Source organism: Capsicum annuum, chromosome 8 (assembly GCF_002878395.1).
Source record: "Capsicum annuum cultivar UCD-10X-F1 chromosome 8, UCD10Xv1.1, whole genome shotgun sequence".
In the NCBI taxonomy this organism is placed as follows: Eukaryota; Viridiplantae; Streptophyta; class Magnoliopsida; order Solanales; family Solanaceae; genus Capsicum; species Capsicum annuum.
In genome coordinates, this window is record NC_061118.1 from 171,878,088 (window position 1) to 171,900,670 (window position 22,583).

Consider the following 22,583-nt stretch of genomic DNA (forward strand, 5'->3'; position numbering starts at 1 on the left):
CCAGTTAAGAACACCCACATTAAAAAAAATGAAGGTGGCGAAAATGCGGATGTTGCGTTGGATGTGTGGACTGACTAGGGGGGATAGAGTTCGGAATGAGACTATCAGGGAGAAGGTTGGTGTGACTCTAGTTGAGAATAAGATGCGGAAAGTTCGATTGAGATGGTTCGGACACATGATGAGGAAGGGCATGGATGCCCCGGTTCGTAGGTGTGAGAGGCTAGCTTTGGATGGTTTTAGGAGGGGTAGGGGTAGGCTGAAGAAGTACTGGGAAGAGGTGATTAGGCGGGACATGGAGCAGTTACAGCTCACTGAGGACATGACCCTAGATAGGAAGATCTGGAGGACGCGAATTAGGGCAGAAGACTAGGGTCAGTTTGGGTAGCTAGTGTAGGGAATTACTTGGTGAGGGTATTATTCTTGTTATGATACCTTGTTTCATGCTTTATTACGAATCTGTTTACTTTTCTCTGTTTACTATTACTTGTTGGTGTCGTATTTATGTTATGTCATCTTGTTCCATGCTTTACTATGAATTTATTTAGTATTCCGTGTCTTGAGCCGGGGGTCTATCGGAAACAACCTTTCTACTTTTTTAGAGGTAGAGGTATGGACTGCGTACATCTTACCTTCCCCAGACCTCACTATGTGGGAATACATTGAGTTTGTTGTTGTTGTAATTCCGACATGGTACCCTATTTATCCATTTTTGCGATTTTGTTTGTGGATGCCAATCGCTGTCCCATAGTTGCATTATTGCAAATTTGTAATCATATTAATTAGACCAATATAGGTCCACCTTCACTTCTAATCACTAAAGGCAAAAGACATAAAGAGAATTCATTATTTGTCCAATTGAACTCACTTTTCCTGTTTTCCCTTTGGCTAATTAACTCATATTTTTCGTTCATCAAATATTTTAAATAAAGAAAATTCAATTAAGAGTGTGAAAATTATTATTCTCACTCGAGCACATTTTCAAAATAATTGAAAAGGTTATATGACGTTTAAGTCCTCATGCCAAGATGACTGATGTTCAAGTCTAGAGGGTGTTTACCTAAATTTATAAGTTGGTCAAATTAATTTATAAGTACTTTTTAAAATCTGACCTTAATAGCTTTTTGTAATATTAAATATTTTTTTAATATAAAATAATTGATTCATTTTTATTTTTTTTGGTTAAAAAGATAATCATTTCATTAGAAATTAGGGAGGAAATAGAGTTATACTCCTTATAGGTGAAGGAGTCACAAATAGGTTGTCCGGACCACATCCCAACCCTAGGATAATAGTATTGTTTTTAATTCTTCATTTGTAAAAAAATGTAAGAGTAATTTAGCCATTTTAAATAAAAAAGAAGAAAAGCTTATTATCATTTTTTATCAAGTTATTTTCAGCACTTTCGTTCACACGCATAATTATTTTTTTTTGTAAAATCAATTTGATCATATAAAAATAATTATCAGATATTTATAATCTGGTGATCCAAACGGATTCCTAGTTTCTTTTCATTTATGTCCTAACCACAAATATAAACAATTATGTATACTTATGTTTGTCGTTAACTCACAACATGAAATCAAAATGGAGTTAGGTAATATTTGATTTCCTTTATTCCACTTTTTTCCGCAGAAATTGGGGTCTGACACATAAGCTAATCTCATCAACAAGTCCCACTTTCTCATCGACAAAATCATATCTAAAATTCCTCAACCATTTATTTAAAATTTAAATAAAAAATTAAACAAATCCCCCAGCTTTAATAATTATTTATTCAATTTAAAACTAGAGTAACGGAATTAAAAGAACAACATATTCTCTAATTAAAGTTTCGGAAGGAAAGCCTCAAATAATAGATCATAAATTTAAATCATGAAAATAATTGCTTGTATAAATACAAAGTAATGTAATATATGATAAATTTTTGTGGTTTGATTTTTATTCGATCGTGCTCATAGCAACACAGTTTAATGTATTGAACTGCCTCTTTGTATTAAATCAACCGGAATAAGTAAGATAAAATGGATAGAATATTAAAATAAAATAAAAAGTTAAACAAGTTTTAATACTTTATTTAGATTTTAAAAAATAAGAATAACGGTACTAAAAGGACAATAATTCCTTCTATAACACACCAACTTTTGATTGTCAGTAACCACACTTGACACTTTACTCTTTTCACTTTCAAACCCTATACTCTGTTTTCCTCTCATGGCTTCCCTTCTGCTTCTTACACTCTTCCTCTGTTTCACCTTCACTTCAATACCATTTTTCTCGCCGGTTTATTCTGAACCGGCAGCTAAAACTTACATATTCCGAGTCGACAGTTTCTCTAAACCGGCGGTTTTCCCTACTCATTACCACTGGTACAGCTCTGAGTTCACTGAACCGGTGAACATCCTTCACGTTTATGACAATGTTTTTCATGGATTTTCAGCTTCTTTGAGTCCTTCTCAAGCTGCTTCAGTTCTTCAACATCCATCAATTCTTGCGAGTTTTGAGGATCGTAGAAGGCAACTTCATACTACAAGGTCACCGCAGTTTCTGGGCTTAAGAAACCAGAAGGGTTTATGGTCGGAATCGGATTATGGTTCTGATGTTATTGTTGGTGTTCTTGATACTGGGATTTGGCCGGAGCGTCGGAGTTTTTCCGATCTGAATCTGGGTCCTGTTCCTACACGTTGGAAGGGAGTTTGCGAAACTGGAGATAAGTTTACTGCTCAAAATTGTAATAGGAAGATTATTGGTGCTCGGTTTTTCTCTAAAGGTCATGAAGCTGCTCCTGGATTTGGTCCAATTGGTGGGGGAATTAATGATACCGTTGAGTTCCGATCTCCTAGGGATGCTGATGGTCATGGAACTCATACGGCTTCTACAGCTGCAGGAAGACATGCTTTTCGAGCTAGCATGTCTGGTTATGCATCGGGTATTGCTAAAGGTGTTGCCCCAAAAGCTCGATTAGCTGTTTATAAAGTTTGTTGGAAGAATTCTGGTTGCTTTGATTCTGATATACTTGCGGCGTTTGATGCTGCTGTTTCCGATGGAGTTGATGTCATTTCGATCTCAATTGGAGGCGGTGATGGAATCTCATCACCTTACTATCTCGATCCAATTGCTATCGGAGCTTATGGTGCTGTTTCTCGGGGTGTATTTGTGTCTTCCTCAGCTGGAAATGATGGACCTAATGGAATGTCAGTGACTAATTTAGCACCGTGGCTGACTACTGTCGGAGCTGGCACTATTGACAGGAATTTCCCTGCAGAGGTAATTCTTGGCGATGGACGGAAGCTTTCTGGTGTATCATTATACGCCGGAAAGCCACTTAGTGGGAAAATGTATCCCATAGTGTACCCTGGGAAATCAGGTGTGCTCTCTGCTTCTCTTTGTATGGAAAATTCACTTGATCCTCATTTAGTTAGAGGTAAGATAGTGATCTGTGATCGTGGTAGCAACCCTCGTGTTGCTAAGGGATTAGTTGTTAGTAAAGCTGGTGGTGTTGGAATGATCCTCACGAATGGAGTATCAAATGGTGAAGGTCTTGTTGGCGATGCTCATTTGATACCAACTTGTGCCATTGGTGCTAATGAAGGTGATGCAATTAAGGCATATATATCGAAGAATCCAACTGCATCGGCGACGCTCAATTTCCATGGGACTGTAATTGGAGTGAAACCAGCTCCAGTTGTGGCATCATTTTCAGGAAGAGGACCCAATGGTCTGAACCCCGAAATTCTAAAGCCGGACCTTATAGCCCCCGGGGTTAACATTTTAGCTGCATGGACTGATGCAGTAGGTCCAACTGGCTTAGATTTGGACAATCGAAAAGCAGAGTTCAATATTCTTTCAGGCACTTCAATGGCTTGCCCGCACGTTAGTGGTGCAGCGGCATTGCTCAAATCTGCTCACCCTGATTGGAGTCCAGCAGCAATAAGATCCGCAATGATGACCACAGCTAGCCTTGTCGACAACAGGTTGCAACCAATGACCGATGAAGCAACCGGAAAACCAGCTTCACCATACGATTATGGTGCAGGACACTTAAATCTTGATCTTGCATTAGACCCCGGGCTAGTATACGATCTAGCAAACCAAGACTACGTTAGCTTCTTATGTGCAATCGAATACGGCCCCAAGACAATTCAGGTGATCACTAAATCACCCGTAAATTGCCCAATGAGGAAGCCATTGCCGGAGAATCTGAACTACCCGTCAATAGCAGCACTATTTTCAACCGCATCAAAAGGAGTTTCTAGCAAGACATTTTTCAGAACAGTAACAAACGTTGGCGATGCAAACGGAGTGTATAGAGTGAAAATCGAGGCACCAAAAGGGGTGACTGTGAGTGTAAAGCCTGCGAAATTGGTGTTCACGGAGAAGGTGAGGAAATTGAGTTACTACGTAACTATAACGGTCGACAGTAAGAATTTGGTGTTGAACGATTCGGGTGCAGTATTCGGGTCACTTTCTTGGGTTGATGGAAAGCATGTGGTTCGGAGCCCCATTGTGGTGACCCAAATGAGTCCATTGTAAATAGTAAACTAATCTTGATCCTGTTGTTTTGATCGAGATTTATGGGTAATTAATGGTTAGATGTGCTTATCAAGAGCACATTAAACAAGTAGATCCTACACTTTTTAGAGTGGTTTTAAGCTTTTAACCTTAGTTTATTTTGGCTTTAGGAGGGGTTAGAGAAAAGCTAGGACCCAGAGTCAAAATATGGGGTTTTGTTTTCAATTTTTTACTATTTAAGTTTTTGTAGTTTCTTTTCGTTTTTTTTTTTTTTTTGAGGGGGGGGGGGGGGGGTTTCTTCTCTATTAAGGAGCAACGGTGATTTCTTTTGACTTTCATTTTTGCTTTCCCAGTTGGCTGTAATGTTGATGAGTGCTATATATGATCTTATAGAAGTTAGATGGCAATATATATGATCAGTTTAGCTTTTATGAAAAGATCAATGTTCCCATAAATTTAGTTCAGTGAAGTAACGAGCCACATAGTTTAAAGGGCGATATAAAAGGAGGCTAATTCTGCAAATGCTCAGTATTATCTTGTTAGTTGAAAGAATCAATTGCTTAAAAGGAGGCCTGTGAAGATTGGGACAAAGATTGGGACAAAATGGGTGGACTAAGAATAGGAAAAAAAGGGGCCTGTGAAGGAAACATGTGGACCGTCCATAATTAATAGACATTGGACATCTTAGGCCGAGCTCAATTATTTGTTTCCCCTATACCTTGAAATAATAAAATAATGGAGATATATGTATGCTGAAATAGAGAGGAAAATATAGGTGAAATCAAATCTTGCACCTTTAAAAGATACTCCGTTCCATTAATTGAATGATGATTTTTTTTTTTTTTACATTTTATTCATATTAATGATATTTTGGGTATAGGAATCGATATTAGAATTATAATTGTTCATATTATACTATTAATTGTGGGGGTAAAATAAAAAAAATTAATTAATTTTATCTTAATTTAATAACTGATTAACTAATATGAAATATTTATTTTTAATAAAGTGACAACTACTATCGGACGGAGGGAGTACACAAGATAACAACTTTAGCAGTATGCCAAAGTGTCATGTTTACAATAAGTAAAACTTACATCTTAAATTGTGCCCAATAATGTAACATTTATTTGAGAGGAAGATGTGCCACTCTCTGATTTACCTTCTTTTTTCTTGAGAAAAACGTCATTGAGTATTTCATCATACATTACTGCTTAATATTATGACGAATTGTTTTATTGTGATTTACCAAGCATGTGAAAATTTGTTTTTCTGGACTGCTGCCTGAGCCGAAAGTTTTTTGGAGACAACTCTCTATCTTCACTAGTTGTTAAGCATAAATTATGCGTAACACTAGCTTTTGTTGGGTTCAAAATCGAGAGGGTATCGCGCCGAAATTAATAGTTGCATACTATTGAGACGATAAATAGGATGAAAAGAAAAACATACTAAAACATATTATTATTGATGTAATTCGATCAATTGGCCTACATATTAATAACCTAAACAAAAAATATAAAAATTATTTGAAAAAACCTTCCTTTAAAGGATGCAATTGTGTTATTACTTGAGAAAAGAGATCTCATATTTATAGAGGATGCTATGATGACATGAGAAGAGAGATCATATTTATAGAAGGTGTTATTGTGTTATGACATAGAGGATGCTATTTGGTTATAACTTGAGAAGAGAGATCTCATATTTATAGAGTTACAAAACTCTTCCTCGGAATAAATCTAATAGAAATGTAATAGAAAAGAGATTTATTAAGAAATCTTTTTCTAATTAAAACACAATTATAAAAGAATCCAAATAAGGTAGGAAATTCAGGAAAAATACTAACAGCTTTTGAGAGAGTTCAAGAAAGAGTTGGTAAATTAATGCCGTACTGGAGTTAACTAATGAGATATATAATGCTTTGGAGTAATAATTAGTATTAATAGCTGATTTATGTCCTTGTTGTAGCTAAGAATATACAATTATTTATGGCAGTACCATGGGGTCAAGGGCAATATAAGCTGACGGCTTTAATAATTAAGCAAAACTTTACTTATTCTTAGGGTTAACTCTCGATACAGCCCTTCTCCCTCAGTAACGTGATTCTAAGTATGTTGATTAGTTCATCTAATTTTTGTTATAATTGCTCATAAATTGCTTACTTAAAAAAAAAAAAACTCCTAAAAAATCTACTCAAACAAAGTAATTATCAAAAAGAGAAAATGGTCAAATTAGTTCTCTAAGTATACAAAAAAAAATCAATTTTACGCCTCTATTTTATGTACTTTCCGCTCAAAACATATCCGTCACAGTACAAAATTTGGAAATACTTTTAGATGGTTGTCAATTTTCATAAAATAAAAATCCAACATTTCTCCCAATACATTATGTTCGTCTTCTTTATATGTTCCTCGTTTTATTGCAAGCTTGTTTATTGTGATTCAATCTAATTAAAAAAAAATGAGTTAAATAAATAAAAACACAGGGTTAGAAGAAGACAGCAAAGAATGGAGACACTATATAGTCAATAACACAAACAAAAAAAATCAAAATGATATATATAGTAGTACATTCACAAACCATGCATAAAAAAGGAAATTAAAAATACATTTTGTAATATTGAGTTTAATACATTATTTCAATGATCATAAACAATATAGCAATTTGGATATGCATGCCAACATATGCCCCGTCCTTTGCAGGTCTTCAAGTGAACAATGACATTTGAGGAATTTGAAGTTCTTCGACAAAGTTTTGCAACTATGTCAAAAACAAATGCCAAAAATATAAGCAACAAAGTAAAATTTGCTGAGTAGAAGAGTAAGAGGGGTGAAGGGAATAAACAATCTTTTAATATTGTGTTAAAGTAGCCTAGCCAATGTAAGAACTTGAATATGATAATGTTCATTCCCCATACAAACTTCCAATTGGATGATAAAATATCAGAAACTCTCCTACTTCTCATGGCTTTGATGATCAACTATAGACACTTTGAAACAACAAAAGATATTATTTTATATTGTAGTGAATTTGCCAAGAAATTAAGGTGCAATTTATAGAGGTAGATTCATGTTTGTATAGTTTATTTACCTAATTAGTTTGACAAAATAATTAAGTTGCTTCTAGGGTTCTCATGATTAATTATTAGCTGAATTGCCAACATTTTAGGGCAATAACAGGACCATCACTGTCAAATTAAATCCTACTGCATTTCTCCCTCTAATATATAAGTTGAAAATCTATTTTTCTTTTGTGATGTAGAATGAAATTATATAGGACAATTGGAGTATCATAGCGTGAAAATAAAAATTTGATGGAGGTTGTTGACCTTATGATTATTTTTCTAGGGTAGTTTTATATGATACTTAAGTTAAACTGAATGACTTTTTGATGATATATACTAGTAAATTAAACAAGTAATACCAAATACCAATTCAATCATTCCTAACTATCTTTTAGGCATGAGAAATGGGCTTCCAAGTATAACAGTCTCATGAGTTTTTTAGGGATTAAAAATCTGTTTTCTTTTAATATTCTATAATTACTTAAAAGTAAAACTCAGCTTCCATAGTGGATGGAGCTATAACAGACTGTTTCACACTCTTCCATGATATTGCTCCTCCAGCTAATAGAAACAAATATTCAAATGTGGATTTTCTTGTATCCACACAACCAGCATAATCTAAATCTGAATATCCAACCACATCTAAATGATCAGGTTTTCTATAAGTGAGCATATGATTTTTCGTTCCTTGTAAGTATCACAACACTTTCTTTGTAGCCTTCCAGTGATCCATTCCGGGATTACTTAGATATCGGCCCAACATCCCAACAGCAAAATTGATGTCTGGCCTTGTACATGTTTGGGCATACATAAGACTCTCAACTATTGATGCATAAGGAATATCTTTCATTTGCTGTCGTTCCAAGTCATTCTTTGGACATTGATTGAGACTAAACTTATCTCCTTTCTAAATTGGAACGGGACTTGATGAGCATTTTTTCATTCTAAATCTCTCTAATACTTTATTAATATAGGTTTTCTAAGACAATCCCAACAATCCTTATGATCTATTTCAAAATATTTCTATTTCAATAACACAGGATGCCTCACCCATAACTTTCATTTCAAAGTTGTTAGAGAGATATTTCTTAGTATCATGCAACAAACCAAGATTATTAGTAGCAAGCAAGATGTTATCAACATACAAGACTAACATAATAAACTACTCCCACAGACCTTCAGATATATACACCGATCAACAGTGTTTTCTTTAAATTCAAAGGTGACAATCGTTTCATTAAACTTAAGATACCATTGTCGGGAAGCTTGTTTAAGTCCGTATATAGACTTCTTAAGTTTGCACACCATGTGTTCCTTTCCTTTAATAGAAAATCCCTCAGGTTTATTCATATAAACTTCTTCCTCTAAATTTCCATTCAGAAAGGTTGTTTTCGCATCCATTTGATGTAGCTCTAAGTCATAATGAGCTACCAAGGCCATTATAATTCTGAATGAATCTTTTCTAGAGACAGGTGAAAACGTTTCTTTATAGTCAATGTCATCTTTTTGAGTAAAACCTTTGGCAACAAGTCTGGCCTTGTGAGGTTCGATGTTGCCAGTTGAGTCGCGTTTGGTCTTAAAGAACCATTTACACCCAACTCTTTTGCAACCTTCGGGTAATTCAACAAGGTCCCAAACTTTATTTTGTTTCATAGATTTTAACTCATCTTTCATAGCATTTATCCATTTATCAGAATTATTGCTTCAATAGCTTGTGAAAACGAAACTGGATCATCATCAATTCCCAAGTCAGTTTCTGACTCATGTAGATATACCAAATAATCATCAGAAATAGCAGATCTCCTTTGTCTTTGAGATCTTCTTGATGCCACTTCTTGAGGTTCATCTACTACAGGTTCATCAATTATGGATTCATTAGTAGGAATATTAATTTGTTGTTCTTGTTGACTACTTTGTTGTACAACAGCTTCAGGAACAACAAATTTAAAAGAAGTACAGGGTAGAGGAATTTGCACCCTAACTTCTTGAATTTCCACATTACGTGGTTCTTCACTCCCACTAACTTCGTCATTCTTAATGAATCTAAAGTTTCCAGTTTCAACTATTCTCGTACTATTCGCCATTCTCGTACTATTCAAGAACCACTGATTGTTCTTGAATCCAATTTCTTTTCTTGTGGATTATAAACTCTAACTTCTGTCGGGTAACCCCAAACATGCAGGTGCCTCAAACTAGGTTTCCCACCAGTCCACAGTTCAAAAGATGTCTTTGAAACGGCTTTACTAGGAACCCTGTTTAGCAAGTAAACGGCAGTCCTTAAAGCATACATCTATAATGAAGGAGGTAAAGATGAAATACTTAACATACTCCTAACCATATCCATTAATGTAAGATTACTCCTTTCTGCCACACCATTTTATTGTGGTGTGTCAGGCATTGTGTATTGAGCACATATGCCACGCTTTTCGAAAAAATTAGCAAATGGACCTGGGTGTTATCTACTTTCATCATATCTTCCATAATATTCACCACCTCTATTAGATTTAATTATTTTCACCTTTCCATCTAGTTGTCTTTCAACCTCAATAATAAATACCTCTAAGGCATTAATCACTTGAGATTTTTCATGCAACAAATAGATATATCCATAACGTGAGAAGTCATCAATTAAAGTGATAAAATATTTTTCTTTATTGAAAGATGTGTATCAAAAGGACCACATATATCAGTGTGTATAATTTCAAGAAGCTGTGTGCTTCTTGTGGCTCCTTTCTTTGTGTGTTTTGTTTGTTTTCCTTTGATACAATCTACACAAATATTAAGGTAAGTAAAATCTAAATCTGGAAGAATTTCATTCTTAACTAATCTTTCCAGTCTTTCTTTAGATATGTAACCTAAACATTTATGCCACAAGTAAGCGGATTGTTCATTCACCAAACTTCATTTGGTTCCAACATTATGATACAGAGTTAAGAGTGTTTCGGCAAACAGATTATCAAGATTCAGTTTGTATAAATTATCACAAAGAATACCAGTACCAATGAGATAACTATTCTTAAACAAACTAAAACATCCATTACCAAAATTAAAAGAATATCCAGTCTTATCCAACTTAGACAAAGAAACTAAATTTCTCGAAAGAGAATGAACATAAAAAGTTTCTACTAAATCTAAGTGACGTCCAGTATCGAGAATAAGACGATAAGTCCCGACAGCTTTAACTGGAGCCTTCACTTTATTCCCATGTAAACAAATCTTTCATTCTTGTATATGATTTGGATTATAAGGAATCCCTGCATAGTATTAAAAACATGAACAGTACAACAAAAGTCAATCCACCAAGTATTATAAGGAACTTCAGTTAAATTTGATTCGAGACATGTAAAAGCACAAGGCTTACCTTTCTTCTCAAACCATGCCTTACGTTTCAGGCAATCTTTCTGAAAGTATCCAGATTTTCCACAGAAATGACACTTTCCATTTTTGTTTCCTTTCTTACGTACTTAAGATGAGGACTAATTAACATTAAGTTGCTTCTGTTGTCCCTTACCATGTTTTTTTCCTTTCTTTTCAGCTCCTTGATGATTTACAAAGTTAATGGAGTGGGTTCCTTGATTCTTTAGCCTCATTTCCTCTTGAACCAACATACCATGCAATTCATGCACGTTCCATTTGTCTTTCATAGTGTTGTAGTTCATTTGGAAAGGACCATACTCAGACGGTAATGAGTTGATGATGAACTGCACAAGAAAATTCTGTTTCACTTTCATTCCCAATGACTTAAGTCTTGATGTTATGTTTGTCATTTCAATGACATGCTCATGCATAGTACGTGAACCATCAAACTTCATGGTGGTCAAAGTACCAATTAGTGTCCCAGCAAGAGACTTATCAGCAGTTTGGGAAGACTGTTCCACAAGTTTCAGAAGTTCTTTTGCACTTTCAGTTTTAAGAAGAGGAGTCTTAATGTTGCCCGCAATATTCATTCGCATGAACATTAGGCCTAATCTATTAGACCGATCCCAATGCTTATAATGGGACTTTTCTTCATCACTGCTAGCTTCAGTAATAGCAGTTGGTTTTTCAGAGTAAAGTGCAACATCAAGATCTAAAACTCCAAGATGGAATGTGATCTGTTCGCACCAATCTGAAAAGTTAAGTCCATTAAAAGTCGTAGCAGAGGCAGAGTGAGAATGAAGGGCAAGTGCTGAAAATAAAATATGCTCATTCGTTAATGCTTTGAGTTATCAGATTAAACACATTATCAAATTTAGAAATAATTTACTTAAATGTACATTGATGTTCTTCTTTGGGCGAAACATCAAAATACAACTTTAAACACAATGATGCTTAAAATATATTTAACATAAAACGATAATATTTAATGCATCAATTAATAATATTTATCATCTTTGGATAAATAAATAAAACTAACGATACATCAAAATTATCTCTTTAATATTTATTGGTCATACGAACAAACAATCAATCTTTGGGTGATCCACAAATGTCTTATGACCAAAAATTTAATTTACCCATAATGTTTAGATCAATTATAAGCATCAAGATTAATGGGTAATTAATTTAAACTTTAACCTTTATTTTGAAATTAATTTCATAAATATTCGACCACTTTGGTGATTAACAAATCTTACATATATGATTCCAAGTTATATTAAGAAATAATAAATTTTATTATTGCATACTACAACGTTCTAACAACAAAGAGTTGTTTACTTAATATTTAAAATAACAAAGATTAAACTCATATTATTTTAAATAGAATCAATTATAATAATATCAACATTTCAAATTTCGTTATTCAATAATTGTGAAATTTCTAACAAACATAATTAAAATTCACAAGATCTGGAGAAACATTAATTTTAATGGAAAATCACTTGTTCCGAAAATCAGACTCTGATACCACGTGTAAGCATAAAACGGATTATATAAACTTAAACAATCTTATACATAAACAATTCTATCCATAATCCTTTATATTATTCAGGAATGTTGAACTTAATAATTTTGACATACACATAATAACAGTAATTCAATAAAGAATTACTTACCTAAATTCTCCATGGTTTTGTGAAAGCAAAAGCGTAATAGCAGAAATACTGAATTGTTTATCTCTCTTTACCTTACTTTCAGAATAATTGTGATGGAACTTATTCTTCTTTTGGCAGAGAGAGGACCCTTTTATAATGGGAATAGTCAGTTATGTTTTCACGTTCCATCAATGTGATTGGTGGATACAATCATTATCCTACTAGAAGTCAGTAATTGTGGATACAATCCTACTAGAAGCCAGTAATTATCCTACTAGGTAACCATAGAAATTAAGGATTTAACTTATTCAATTATTATTAAACCTATAAATAATTAATTATGTGGGCCATAAAAATTTACATTTAGGTGCTAGTTTTGTAGAATTATTTTAGTTTTAGATGTTATTTTTGTCCTTTCCCCTTTTATTTCCCTATGTTTACTTTCAGCCTTCGAACGAGTTTCAATTCTCAGCTGTGTTAGAATCACATGCTAATCAAAAACTAATCAGTCACAAAACACCTAAACAAAAACCAAATGATTGTGGTATGCATAATAAATGAAATACTATAAAAAAGAAAAATAAAGAAAAAAATATTATTCTCGGGTGGCTCAAGGGTAAGACTAGTAGAGCACTTGCTTTAGGCCCCCAAAATTTTAATAATAAACTCTGTGATTGCAACTTCACTTGATATAATAATAAAGATTGTAAAATACATTTTTAAAAATTATCTAAAAATAATTTTTTAAAAAAATCTCATTTTTACAAGAAATATTTTAGAACTTTAAACTAAACAACTCAAACTTTATATTAATAAATAAAGTTTTAACAACAATATCCAAACTTATGCATTGCAAATAAATGACTAACATCTTATTAGCTAAAACTAATCTTTACTTTTATTAATAAGCATATTAATATGTGAAATTAAAGGTTATGTATCTTTTAAAAATACTATACCAAATAGTATTTTTGTATGTATGTCTATATATGCAAGACTCTTATTAAAATTTAACTTTATACCACTAATTTTATTGAGACGCTCCTGATATTATCCTCAAAAAAAAAAAAATCACAATGGATAGAATGTCATCTTAAATATCATAATCTTCGATTAGTGTTGCTATTATTTCTCGAGTCGACCTCCTATGTCCCCCAAAGTAAAAAAGCTCACGAAAATACAAAGCAAAGAAATAGAAGCAACTCCAACCGAGTGAACCCAGTCTAAATCCTCAGCACCCAACCGAGTGAGTCCAGTCTAAATCCTCAGCACCGTTAAGGAAGGGAAGGAACAATATGGCAAGTGGGTATGGATGTCATAAATAAGCCAAAACGTAAAAGACGTTAGCGATATTCATCTCGGGTATCTGATATGAGTTTTTTTTATGTAAGGTATTAAAACTGCCCAAGAAAAACTGAGAAAAATGAAATCGAAAAAAGTTGTTAAGTATATGAGTGAAATTTAAAGAAAAATAGTGTATTAAACAATTGATAGTATCAGGTGTTTCTAGTAGAGAAACTCTCCTTTCTTTATTGTTTTCTATAACCTAAAGTTTTATTTTTTTTCATCGGCTGTGTAAAAGCTGAAAGCAATGAGAGACTACGAGTAACGATAAAAATATAAAAGGGAAGAAATTGGTATATATGGACTATTGTTGGAGGAGCCAACTGTCACTTTCTCGCTACGTCATTTCAACGTGAAAGACCAGCATTGTTAGTAATTGCAAAATAAATACACTTTAGTATTAAATTATTTTTAAAGAGGGTATCATAACTTTATAGATTGTTACTTTCTTATCACAATTTCTTATAGGGCTTTTAAATATTTTAAATTATTTGTTTGTGTGACTAATAATTTTTTTTGAGTAGTTTTTAGTATGTGATTTATTTAATTAAACACTATTTGTCTAAATTTACTATTAAAATAAAAGGTTTTAACTCTTATTTTAAACTAGTGTCATATAAATTGAGATTAAAAAAGTATTGAACAATTAGCGGAGTGTATTTTTTTTTTTTTTGGTACGTTTGAATTAAATTAGTGGAGTGTATCTTTTTTTTTTTTTTTGGTTTCCTTTGAATTAAATTTTGTATACTCTATACATACCCGATCAATTTTATTTGGTATACAAATTTGTTTAATAGCAAGCATTTGTCTATAAAGTTTGGAAGCCTGACTAGTTTTGATTTTAAATTAGTATCTATTTTGTTTTAATGAAATTTGTACAAACTTTTAACTTTCAAATTGTGGTTTTAAATATCAAATTTTATAAAAATTAAAATTTGGAGAAGCAGGCATGTTGACGGAGAGGTGTCTGCCTCTCCTGCCTCATTCCCTCTTATTAGATATAGCTAGTGGTGATAGGTCCGTGCTGAACACAGGCCCAACATGCTAAGCTTTAATTTTTAAAATTATTATAAAAGCAGTGAAATAAATTGTTATTATTAAAATAATTAAAATTTTTAATAAAATAATTTAAAGTTTTAAATTATTTTAATTTATAATATTTTTTATTTTATTCTATTTTAAGTGACACCGATATAATCTCAAGAGTTAAACAAATATCACGATTGAAGTAGCGAAGCAGACATGTATTAAATGACTTATAATAACTAATTACAAGTGATATAGCAAAATTGCTATAAGATAAACTTGTAAAAATAATTTAAGTGAGCCTCATATAAGATATCAAATTAATTTAAACCATAATGAGTTAATTAATTATTTTATGTCTATTTTACCTTTTTTATCCAATTTATTAACATTTTAATACTTAAATTCCTTATAATTAGAGGTGATGTAGTAAATTATGGTTGAAGCAGCTGATGTAGACATATTGTAAATGTCTATTTTACTTATTTATTTTATTAATTATTATTAATTTTCTAATATGTAAATGACATATAATAGTTAAGGGTGATACAACAAAATTAGGGAGCAAATAGTGGTTGACAAGCATGTTGATCACCGAAACAAAAAGGTTGTTAAAAATATTAAAATTTAATTTCCTTGTTTATGTGTTTTATGCTTCATTGAATTGTACCTGATAAAAATTGATATTTTAATCACTCAGATCTACATTGTAACTATGTATTTAATTTTTTGTTTGAATCTAATTATTTAGATCTCAATAGGTGTACTACTTTTGTATCTTTTTTGACACGGATATTACTATTGCAAAGTACTTTATCCGATCATTTTTAATTTTTAATTTTTAATTTTTTAGCTATTTTATCCTTGTTATTAAATATTATTTATAATCTAATACTTAAATGACTTATAATGACTATTTAGAATTGATATAATAAAATTACTATAAAAGTTACTTCTGAAATTTTTTTAAGTGAACCCCGTATAAGTCGTCAAATTAATTTAAAACATCAATGGTTAACTAATTAGAAGCGATATAATAAAATTACTATAAAAAGTATTTGTTGGAAAAAATTTAAGTGGACTCCATATAAGTCGTCCAACTAATTTAAAATATCAAGTGTTAACTTATAATTTTGTGTCTATTTTATCTTTTTAGTAAAATATTATTAATTTTCTAATGTTTAGATGATATATAATAATTAATTAGGTGTGATATAGTAAAATCACGATTGAAGTAGCTGAAACAAGCATGTCATAAATATCTATTATATTTTTAAAATTAAATATTATTAATTTTTTAATTCGTAAATGACTTACAACAATTAATTAGGAATGATATAGTAAAATCACGATTGAAGCAGCTGAGACAGGCATGTCATAAATATTTATTTTACTTTTTTCATTATATATTATTAATTTTCTAATACGTAAACGACTTATATAATTAATTAGGGAGGATATAGTAAAATCGCGATTGAAGCAGCTGAAGCAGATATGTCATAAATATTTATTTTACTTTTTTAATTAAATAATATTAATTTTCTAATACGTAAATGACTCATAATAATTAATTATCTAATACTTCAATAACTTATAATAACTATCTAGAAGTGATATAATAAAATTACTATAAAAGTTACTTGTGATTTTTTTTTTAAAGTGAACCTCGTATAAGTTGTCAAGTTTATTTAAAACATCAACGGCTAACTAATTAAAAGCGATATAATAAAATTACTATAAAAAGTACTTGTGGAAAATTATTTAAGTGGACTACATATAAGTCGTCAAATTAATTTAAAACATCAAGAGCTAACTTATAATTTTGTTTCTATTTTACCCTTTTTTATGAAATATTATCAAATTTTTAATGCTTAGATGATCTATAATAATTAATTAGGGATGATATAATAAAATCACGATTGAAGCAATTGAAGTAGACATGTCATGATTGTTTATTATATTTTTTAATTAAATATTATTAATTTTTTAATACGTAATTGACTTATAATAGATAATTAGGAATGATATAGTAAAATCACGGTTGAAGTAGCTGAAGCAAGCAAGTTATAAATATCTATTTACTTTTTTTTTTAATTATGTATTGGTAATTTTCTAATACGTAAATAATTTATAATAATTAATTAAGAATGATAAAATAAAATCACGGTTGAAACAGTTGAAGCAATCTTGTCATAAATGTCTATTTTAAATTTTTTTATTAATTTTTTTGATTTTGTAATACATAAATGACTTATAATAATTAATTAGGGGTAATATAGTAAAATCACGATTGAAGCAGTTGAAGCAGTCTTGTCATAAATGTCTATTTTAAATTTTTTATTAATTTTTTAATACATAAATGACTTATAATAATTAGGGGTAATATAGTAAAATCACGATTGAAACTGCTGAAGCAGGCATGTCGTCGATAGCCTGCTTCAGCAGCGTATTGTCACTTATATATTAGTAGTAGAAGTAGATATAATATGAAGATATGTGATTTATAAATTCAATGCATTTGAAAGTTTTGAAACATTATTTGTAAGTTATGATTTACTAAATATGATAATAAGATTATACAAGAGTTGGAAAGTTTAAACTTCAAATAGTTTTCACAAGTCCTGAACTTTTCATATCTATTAAAAATAGAGTGAAAATCGTTTTCCCCGAAGTGTCTTAAAAATTAACCTTCTCCCGAACTATCAATCTCCCTCCTTTTATCCCATGCAATGTCCATTTTATCCTTACTATTTTAATTATATATTTATGTAATATCTTTTTATATTATATGTGATGAATATTTTTTTTACATGGATATTTATAATATTTTATTTAAGTTTATTAACTTTATAAGCAAATTAATACTTTTTATAAGTTTATCACAAAATTCAATGTTATTTTTTAAGATCGTTATTTTAGTATTATATTTATTAAAGAGTCGTTTGGTGTGAGGTATAATTATAATAATTCAGAGATAAAGTTCATGATTATTTATCCTATATTTAATTAGATGTATTAGGTAGTGTCAAAATTACTTGTCGCACCATTTATATCACAGTGATGAGATAAATTATCACACATACATGTTAGTACAACTTATTTTAAAATAACTAATTTCGGAATAACTTGTTTCCAAACAACCCACCCCTAAATGTGTATATATACATATGTATGTACATGCATATGCGTATATTTTCATGTTTTATCACTCTCTTACTAAATTCATTTCGTATTACTTAACTTTTTGTTGATATAACATAATCTTTAAGAAAATTTTACTTAGAGGTATATTTTGCTAAATTAACCTTATTAATAGTAATTTGAAACTTTAAATTTGTCTATACTGTTATTTTATATAGTTATTTAACACTAAATGGTAGAAAAAAAATATAATACAATTCTTTTGATTTCAAAAATTGAGCAAATAAATTAAAACTTCTATTTTTAGTATGAGGATCAAGTGATAAGAAACGATATTATCTATTATCTATATCAGTAAATAAGATGTGATTGTCATTAATAGAGTATTACATATTTTATAATTTATATAAATAATATAATCTTTAAAATTTGGCCTTATTTTTATTCAAGAAAAATATTTAGTACCTCCGAACTATGACCAAATTTGTTACGACACACGTCAACTTCACGGGGGTCCTGTTACCCCTTAAACTAAATTTTAGCGTATTTTTGTCAATCTTTTTAGCTAACGTGATACCCTTTGTCAGTCATTTTAGATGGCGTGACACCTTTGACGTGGGCTCCATTTTATGTAATAAAGATTTCACTAGAGGCTGATCTCTTTCATTTATTGTTTGTATTTTTTGCATTGAAATATGTTTATAAATTTAGTATTACTTATTATTTTCACTTGTAAAATAACTATTATAGTTTTGATTATTATTAATAAAACTAATTTTCTTATATCATGCCAAATTACTTCATAAAGATCATCATTAACCTATACACTTAATTAGTATTTCTTTTTTTTCCTACAAGATAATGTTTATGTTTTTATGAAGATTTTGTTATGTGAATTTTTTTTTAAAATGAAGATAATATTTATGTTTTTATGCAATGTCCATAAACATTATCATATTACAAGGACAAAATGGACATTGCATAGGATAAAGGGAGGAGGTTGATTATTGTTGATAGTTCTAAGGAGAGGTTGATTTTTAAGACAAACTTCGGGAGGAAAATGATTTTCACCCATTAAAAATATAATTTAAATAATCTAAGTACGTGTTCAAATAAAATTTCATACTTTTTTGTCAATTTTAAATTATGATTTAAGATCATATTAATGTTTTAACGGGTGTTAAACGTAACGTTGAATTAACAAGGACAACAGTTTACCGGCAATAATACTCCTTTTTGTCCTTTTCCTCCTTCATAATTAAATTAAGGGAAAAAATTCAAATATGCTACTGAACTATGAACTATCCGTTAAAAGTTAGGCTCATTCATGTCATCGCCATTACAAAACCAGTTCATCCATGCCATTACTTTTTAACGATAATTTTTAAAAAACCACTTTGCCTCGTGGCTTCTTATTAAAGGTCCACATCATTAAGTAAAATAAATAAATATTAATTAAAATTAAAAAAAAACAAGAAACCCATTTAATACCCGATTCTTTAAATATCCGACCCACACCCATTTAATATCACATTATCTTTCCACACTATAATCAATTAACCTAAAATTCCAAAAACCCTTAGTTCAACATCAGGTATGATTTTATCTCTTCAATTTCTGTAGTACTTGCGGAGCTTCTGGCCAAGCAGTTGGTGTGGGATCGACACCATGCAAAGCCATTTCAATGAATTAAGCAACCCATCACCAATATTAGGTGCATCCCTCATAAGTTCAACATCAAACACTTCATTAGTCCACTCCTCTTTTACATTGGAAGCTACTCACTGTGGCAAATCAAAACCATCCGTAGCCTCGCTAGGGTATTTTCCAGTTAAGAGATCTAAAATGATCACTCCAAGACTATAGACATCAGTTTTGGTACTTACATTCTTGATTTTGGAGAGTTCTGGTGCACGATAACCTAGTGTGCCTGCAGTGGCGATCACATTGGTGTTTCGAGCAGTAGTCATAAGCCTGGAGAGTCCCACATCTGCAATCTTTGGGTTGTTTTGCTCATCAAGAAGTATGTTGCTATCACGCCCCAAAATCCCATCGGGCCGGACTGGCACCCAAAGCCAAGAAGGCCCGGAAGAACCCGTTCAGATACCTGTACTTTCACTTACATGTCACCAAAAATTTGGACAGCACTTCGTTGCATATAGAAGGGTCTAATTACCTGTATCAGCACAACACGCACCAATATATATATATATATATATATATATATATAATACTTGGCCGTCGGGGCCACCACATATACAAATATAACATCACTATATAAACTTCCATGACTTTACCCTTCCTTATGTCTACAAAGCCTCTAGAATATACATGACATAACTAGGGTCGGGACAAACCCCCGCCCACACATGACTCCTGTACAATAACAAAACATAAGGGACCGACTCGGAAAGCTCCGAAGCAAACTGGAGCTCACCAACAATAGCTGTATGACCTGGCTCCTATCAATGCTGTGAATGAGCTGAAGCACCTGTGCCTGCAGCATGAAATGCAGGTCCCCCGTGAGGGACGTCAGTACGAAATATGTACTGAGTATGTAAAGCTGTAAATAATCATATGTGATATGGGGGATCAAGAAAATCAGACGCAAGTGAATAAATCATAATAGAAGTGAACCACACTTCATAAACATTTTTAGGATCATGTACATTATCATTAATCTGAATTGGGTTCTTGAATTCAAACACATTTGTGGAACGGTATACATTCGTTCATTTTATTCTTTACAATTATCATTCGCCATTACCTCCTCCTCCCGAACCTCCAACCACCTAACAATAATAAATACTGTACCGTACTGTGACCATTAGGCTGCCCCCAGTACATATCAACTGTAATCATATCAAATATCGGGATCGGCCCATGCTAGGCTTAAGCCCCTGAGCTACCACCCACACGTATATCAAGTAACACACATAAGAGATCTTTCCAATAACTTAGTTCAAAAGCTTTTGAGATTATTAAATTAGTGTTCATGCCAATATAGTACTGTTGGAATAATGATACATCAATAGGAACCAAGTAATAGACTTTCTATACAATAACGATGTAATAAAGACTCATTGGTACATTAACAATGTGTTTCGAAATCATCAATATCACAACAATGAAATAGGAGCCCTTTGGTATATCAATGAAACATTTTGACACTTTATAGAATGGAAACAACTTCGTTGGTAATGTAGAACAATACATGTTTTTGGACAACCTCGGAATCTTACTTGATGGAACATTGGTGTTTTCATGCCAAAGAACATCATTAGAGTATGCTTTACATACCTCGTTGTAGATTCGGATACCAATTCAACACAACTTCCCGCCTTTACAAATCACTTATCTACAATGAAATGTTTGGCATCTAGTATTAGCAACCCAACACCACAATTCTCTTCCATAATTCCATACAACCAATATTTGCAAAGCATTCCAAAAACCAACTTGAACAATAGGTTTATGTGTATATATATATAATCATCATTTCAATACCACATCATCACACCAAATCCCTTCACAATTCAACATAATCCAACCATGCACCAGAATAATCCAACATCATTTCCAATCATCTTTCAACAACAATCAAATAACATACTTCTTATGCTCACATGCATATATATATACATATCCATATAAATAACACCAACATAATTTACATCCTTACCATAAAATGGCCCGTTTGATTTCGAATTCCTGTTGGCACAAATAAGGGGTGCTTCTCGAAGCCCTCGAGACGGTGAACACAACTACGGAATCAATTTGGATTTTCTACGGTTGAATCACAAGATAATTGGAGTTGAACTTAGGCTAGGGTTTCTTATTCTTCAATAATTTGGATAATAAATGATGGATATGAGGCTAAGTATATGTATATAATGACCAATTTTCGTCCATGAGGTGATGGAAAATGACCATATTGCCCTTAAAATTTAAGTAAATCCGAATCTGTCCATGGTGGACTGTTTTGATAGGCTAAAGTAAATCGACCATAACTCTTTGCTCTGATAATGGATTTGGGTGAAACCAATTATATTAGAAAGAAGACTCTCAGGGCTTCTCATCGATATATAGCAGCTAACACAGTTCATTTTTTACAAGGATTTATGATCGTTTAAAGTCGACCCAAAAATTTGTTTGGCTGCAGTACTTTTGTGTTCAGAAAATTTCTGCACATTTACTGTTCATTGCGTCCACCGTTTTCAAGTTTCGAACATGCTCGCTTATATCCGATACTCATCTGTTTTCAGAAATCTTTATATCGTTGGAAAGCTAACTCGATAAACTTCGCATAGAAACTCGACGAGCAAATTCCGGTATACATAAAGTCGATTCCTATACACATATAATCAAACTATACACTTGAAACCATCTCAAAATAATCAATACTCATACTTAAACTCATATATACCTAACTTATGATCAATACATATACTCCAACACATATAACCATGGCTAATGCACGTAATTAA

General features: G+C 31.7%; 1 protein-coding gene across 1 annotated transcript; it reads left to right on the plus strand.

Moving 5' to 3' along the window:
- Positions 1-2,111: 2,111 nt before the first annotated feature.
- Positions 2,112-4,940, plus strand: LOC107840556 (subtilisin-like protease SBT1.6). Its single transcript, XM_016684449.2, has one exon. It carries the CDS (start codon positions 2,212-2,214, stop codon positions 4,528-4,530), a length of 2,319 nt encoding a protein of 772 aa, XP_016539935.1. The 5' UTR covers positions 2,112-2,211; the 3' UTR covers positions 4,531-4,940.
- The last annotated feature ends 17,643 nt before the right edge of the window (positions 4,941-22,583 follow it).

Excerpts from the sequence above, each read along its gene's own strand:
- LOC107840556 (XM_016684449.2), top strand. The coding sequence starts at position 2,212 with ATGGCTTCCCTTCTGCTTCTTACACTCTTCCTCTGTTTCACCTTCACT.